The 6,071-nt window shown below is 49.8% G+C and overlaps 1 protein-coding gene across 1 annotated transcript; it reads right to left on the reverse strand.

Annotated features, from left to right (window-relative positions):
- Nucleotides 1-4,431: 4,431 nt before the first annotated feature.
- On the reverse strand, nt 4,432-5,338 carry LOC119360465 (putative glycine-rich cell wall structural protein 1). The gene has a single exon (XM_037626094.1). It carries the CDS (start codon nt 5,336-5,338, stop codon nt 4,622-4,624), a length of 717 nt encoding a protein of 238 aa, XP_037481991.1. The 3' UTR covers nt 4,432-4,621.
- Nucleotides 5,339-6,071: the final 733 nt, after the last annotated feature.

A 6,071-nucleotide genomic window follows, 5' to 3' on the forward strand; every position in this document is an offset into this window, starting at 1 on the left:
TATGCTTCAACCATAGGTTCTATCATGTATGCAATGCTGTGTACCAGACCTGATGTGTGCCTTGCTATTAGTTTAGCATGGAGGTACCAAAGTAATCCAGGAGTGGATCACTGGACAGCGGTCAAGACCATCTTGAAATACCTGAAAAGGACTAAGGATATGTTTCTCGTTTATGCAGGTGACAAAGAGCTCATCGTAAATGGTTATGTCGATGCGAGCTTTGACATTGTTCCGGATGACTCTAAGTCACGAACCAAATATGTATTTATATTAAACGGTGGAGCTGTCGGTTGGTACAGTTCTAAGCAAAGCGTCGTGGCGGGATCTACGTGTAAAGCGGAGTACATAGCTGCTTCAGAAGCAGCAAATGAAGGAGTCTGGATGAAGGAGTTCATATCCGATCTAGGTGTCATACCTAGTGCATCGGGTCCAATGAAAATATTTTGTGACAATACTAGAACAATAGCCTTGGCAAAGGAATCTAGATTTCACAAGAGAAAGAACCAAACACATCAAGAGACGCTCAATTCCATTCGCGATCAAGTCAAGGAGGGAGACATAGAAATTTGCAAAATACATACGGATTTGAATGTTGCAAACCCGTTGACTAAGCCTCTCTCACGAGCAAAACATGACCAACACCAAGACTCCATGGGTGTTAGAATCATTACTATCTAATCTAGATTATTGACTCTAGTGCAAGTGGGCGTCTGAAGGAAATATACCCTAGAGGCAATAATAAAGTTGTTATTTATATTTCCTTATATCATGATAAATGTTTATTATTCATGCTAGAATTGTATTAACCGGAAACTTAGTACATGTGTGAATACATAGACAAATAGAGTGTCCCTAGTATGCCTCTACTTGACTAGCTCGTTAATCAAAGATGGTTAAGTTTCCTAGCCATAGACATGCGTTGTATTTGATGAACGGGATCACATCATTAGAGAATGATGTGATGGACAAGACCCATCCGTTATCTTAGCACTATGATCGTTTAGTTTATTGCTATTGCTTTATTCATGACTTATACATGTTCCTATGACTATGAGATTATGCAACTCCCGGATACCGGAGGAACACTTAGTGTGCTATCAAACGTCACAACGTAACTGGGTGATTATAAAGATGCTCTACAGGTGTCTCCGAGGGTGTTTGTTGAGTTGGCATAGATCGAGATTAGGATTTGTCACTCCGAATGTCGGAGAGGTATCTCTGGGCCCTTTCGGTAATGCACATCACTATAAGCTTTGCAAGCAATATGACTAATGAGTTAGTTACGGGATGATGCATTAAGGAATGAGTAAAGAGACTTGCCGGTAACGAGATTGAACTAGGTGCGATGATACCGACGATCGAATCTCGGACAAGTAACATACCGATGACAAAGGGAACAACATATGTTGTTATGCGGTTTGACCGAAGAAGATCTTCGTAGAATATGTAGGAGCCAATATGAGCATCCAGGTTCCGCTATTGGTTATTGACCGAAGATGTGTCTCGGTCATGTCTACATAGTTCTCGAACCCGTAGGGCCGCACGCTTAACGTTCGATGACGATTTGTATTATGAGTTTATGTGATTTGATGACCGAAGATTGTTCGGAGTTTCGGATGAGATCAAAGACGTGACGAGGAGTATCAAAATAGTCGAGACATAAAGATTCATATATTGTAAGGTTACATTTGGGCACCGGAATGATTCGGGTCATTTTGGATAAGTTTCGGAGTACCGGGGGTTACCGGAACCCCCCCGGGAAGTTATTGGGCCTTATGGGCCTAGTGGTGGAAGAGAGGAGGCAGGCCAAGGAGTGGCGCCCCCCCCCCCCCTAGCCCAAACCGAATTGACTAGGGTTTGGGGGGGGGGGGCTTTCCTTCTAGACCGGCCGCGGCGCCGACGGAAGGAGAAAAGCTTTTCTTGTAGAGGAAAGAGACGGCGATGGACTGAGAAAATTGTACTGCCGAATGACTGATTGTTTAGCTTTTCCGAATGCCAATAAAAAGATCGATAAGCTAGCTTAAAGCACCGCTAATCTCAACTGCAAAACCGTCGTCGATGAAGAAAGTTGTAGATCAGAAGGATCAAACCTGTAAACACACATACGAAGACAAACGAAGAGTGGATCCAAACAGATCCACCAAAGAGCAGCACTGACCGATTCCCGCGAGATCCGACGGAGACACACCTCTAACTGAAAATTAACAAAACCGTATCTCTCAACCTAGAGCTGCAGTTAACCTCTAACATGCACGCCTACACGAGCTGATCAATGTCCCAGGGCCCGAGCCTCTTGCACACTTCACATAGTAGAAAAGATACTGATTCGCATTACACACGCTACATAATACGGCAGGTCAGTAAGTTTGTGTGTTCCCGAAGGATAGCAAGCTAGCGAGGACGCCCGATCCAAGACATCGCTTCGCCCGCACTTCTTGATCCCCGGGCCCTTCTGCCCTTCTGGGGATCAGTTTTCAGGTTAAATAAGTTCAACTACACTGTCCCCGGTGGGGAGCGCGTTCCCTAGAGCAGATTCTGCCTGGATCCCGCTTCTCTCATACCGTTAGCAGTAGTACTAGTAGTAATTAACGAGGAACTAACTAGGCAGCTTTCAGAAAGAAAAAAATGGCAGGAATCTACATATCCATGGTTGGACAGCAAGCAAGTTTTTATTTTTGAGTTGGACAGGAAGAAATTAAGCACATCAATACTATTCCGGATTTGCTAATTGTCAGTTGCCTGGATGTAAATTTTTTATCTGTTGATTTTTGTTTGGAGAGGAGAAGAGGCAGCACCGACCGGAGACTGGGACGCGCCGTCCCTGTCGAGGGCAGAGGGCTCGCCGGGAACAAGCCGGAGCCGCCGCCGATACCTTCTGGGGAACAAGCCGCGCCGTCCCTGTTGGAGGCGAGGTGGAGGTTGACGGTTTGAGTGTAGGTGTGGGGTGGACCAGTGGCGTCCGAGAAGAATGGGAAGGGTATAGAGGGATGTTCGAACGGCGGCAGCACGCCGGATGAACCGGCATGGGCAGGCAGGGCCGGCGCTGGAGGAGCCCTGCGGCTAGGCCTTGGTTGGAGGGTGGATGGTCGGGATGGATGAGAAGGAAGAAGGTGGGGCGTGGAGAAAGAAGGTGAGACGACCGTTCGATCGTGATACAATTGGTTTATAAGTGAATCGAGTGATAGAAACAAAAACAAAAAACTTTTTTTGCGGTGTAGAAGAAAATAAATTCAGCACCTGGTTTACAGGTTTTCCCATAGGCGAGCGATAGGCGCCGGTGTGCCGGCTGAAAATTTCGGTCGGTCTGCTACCAGCCATCCGATTTGAGCGGTCGCCGTGCCTCGCCGTGTGCTCATTGCGGTCACCCGTTGCAGCAAGAAAAAAATGATTCAGGCTACAGCTCCCCCGGCTCTACGGCTGTAGCATCGCGTGGTCGCCGTCGCATCTTTCCAGTCGAGGTTGCAGCTCGCCGGTGACCGGTTCCAGTATCTGCCCCTGGCCCATACTTGATCTCGTCGCAGGGATTCAAGCAAACCACCGCCGGGCATCTCACCCCTTGTGCAGAACGGATGTAGCAAAAAATGTCGATGGTAGTAGCAATAATCCATATGGTTGCAGCAAAACGTCCTCTCGCCGTGGGTCGTAGCTAAGTCGTAAATGGATGTAGCAAAAACATCTTCGGTAGTAGCAAAAAACGACGATGCTTGCAACAAAAATGTCGTCGCCATTGTCGCGGGGGTCGTAGGTATCATGAATGATTGCAGCGAAAAAAGTGGCCTGTAGTAGCTTCGATCATCGCCGATTGCAGCATCCCTACTCGCCGGTTCCAGCAAAACGCCGCGGCCATCGACCTCGCGTTGCAGCAAAATGCATAATCGGTTCCAGCAAATAGCATTGATGGTTCCAGCAAAAAACAATGCCGGTGGCAACATGCCATGGCCGTGGAATGCAGCACGCAGCCACATGAGTTTCCAGCGACGAGCACATTAGTTGCATCATTGGGTTGGGAGGAGGGGTGGAGGAGGAGGTGGCCATGGCGACGAGCTTCGGGGCAGAGGAATAGAGAGTGCAACCGCGACGCAAAGCATCAAAGGAGAAGACGAGGACTCGGCCATGGCAGAGTGCATCAGAGAAGAGGAAGTCTATGAGCGCGTGTTTGTGCAAGAAAAAGCTCCGCCGTCGCTGCAAGGAAGAAAAATTGGCAGCAAGAAAGAAAAGAACGGAGGAGGATGCGCACTGGGAAGAAGATGATGTTGTGTGGCAAAAAGAAAAAAAAGTACTGCGTGGGCCTACGTGTGTCCAGCGGGGGAGGGGTTGCCAGACGCACGATCGAAAGCGATCACACGACGCGCACGGGGCCGACCGAAGGCTTGGGCCGGTTCGCCGGTAGTAAACTTTTCCCTTTCCCATATTATTCATCAATGCTTACACACAAATACGTAGCTTAGTTCATACTCATGCGGTTCTACGTCGATCTACATGTCCAACAAGTCACCCCTTACAGGCTTACACACTAGAGATCGATCTGATCTCGCATATATTTAAATCGAGTCACATGGTTAGCTTCCTACGTGGACAAGCTAACATGCATGCATATGACAACTGAACACATGCATCGTCCTCACGGGTGGCCGCTGCTACCGCCCGCGCCGCCGCCTTCACCGCCACCGGATCCTCCTGGCCCGGAGCCGGAGCCACTCCCGCCGCCGCTCCCCGTGCCGTCGCTCGCGCTCCCGGAACCTTGGCCGCTCCCCACGGCATTGCCCGCGCGTCCAACCCCGCTGCCTCCGCCCGAAGCACCGGCACCGCTGCCGTCACCTCCTCCACCACCACCACCGTGTGTCACGGTGACACTGACACCTCCTCTGCCGAAGTGGAAACCGAAGCCTGCCCCGCCGCGAATACCCATACTAGCACCGCCGTTGTGCGTGCTCGCCGCGCCGCCTCCGCCGAGGCCAAAGCCCACGTTGATCCCGTCCATCCCAACGTCGACGCCGACCCCGGCGCCGACACCGCCACCAGCGCTGCCTCCCTCTCCATCGCGGGTGCTTCCCACGCCGCCGCCCATGCCGCCGCCGGCCCCGATGGTCGTGTCGGACCCGTTGCGCGACACGGTCCAGCCAAATCCGTGGCCGTCTCTGGAGCCATGGCCATGGCCACTGCCAGAACCGTCCCTTGACCTTGAGAACGGCCAGTGGAATTTGACGCCGGTACCATGGATCGCGCTGGTACTGCCATGGATACGAGGGAAATGCCTCGCGTTGACAGGTGAAGGGAAAAGTGTAGCGAAACACAAGAGCGTGATGAAGAGGAAGCCACTACTGGTAGAGGTAGCCATTCTCGTTTGCGTTGTTGTGAAGGGTCTCAGCATGCTGGTAGGGTTTATATAGCGAGTTAGCCATGGTGGAACCTTGATCTTTTAATTAGGTCCGGATCTAGAGGCAGAGATTAGCTAGTCGGATTTGGATCGAACAGCTTGCGTGCGTTGCATGAAACCAGGTACTAGGGCTAGCTTTCATGCAGAGCTATCGTACCGTTGACCATTCATTTGGATGTAGCTTATCAGTGGCGGAGCTAGACCAAAACCATTGGGAGGGCGAAACATAAATGACAAAGAGCTGGGAGGCAAAAGGCTAATTTTCACCTCATCTTGGCCCTTCAAAAAAAATTCTTCAGGGTTTTCTTCAAAGCTGGGGGGGCCACGGCCCCCCTCGGCCCCAACATAGCTCCGCCGGCTTGTGGTATATGAATGCCCAGTCTCATTTCTAAATGGCGATTCCACTGTCGAAGTGATTTTAACTTTTTGTTTCTCACAATAGTTATACGTAAGTTGATTGAATTTGCAATTTGGGTAAGTCAGATTCATAGGAAGGAGACATGGTTGGAGGAGGAAGAAAGCTGGAGATAGAAGAACGAAGGTCAACCATTGGATCTTTAGAGTAAAATGCATCGATGGTCATTAAACTTACTATATACGCTCACTTTGGTCATTGTACTTAAAAATACGATCAATACCGTACTCATATATGAGTTGCAGTTATTGTACGGTCACTGTCACACCGTATTGCTTT

Source organism: Triticum dicoccoides, chromosome 2B, assembly GCF_002162155.2.
Source record: "Triticum dicoccoides isolate Atlit2015 ecotype Zavitan chromosome 2B, WEW_v2.0, whole genome shotgun sequence".
Classification (NCBI taxonomy): Eukaryota; Viridiplantae; Streptophyta; class Magnoliopsida; order Poales; family Poaceae; genus Triticum; species Triticum dicoccoides.

Bases quoted from the DNA above. Each gene is read 5' to 3' on its own strand.
- LOC119360465 (XM_037626094.1), bottom strand. From the start codon at position 5,338: ATGGCTACCTCTACCAGTAGTGGCTTCCTCTTCATCACGCTCTTGTGT.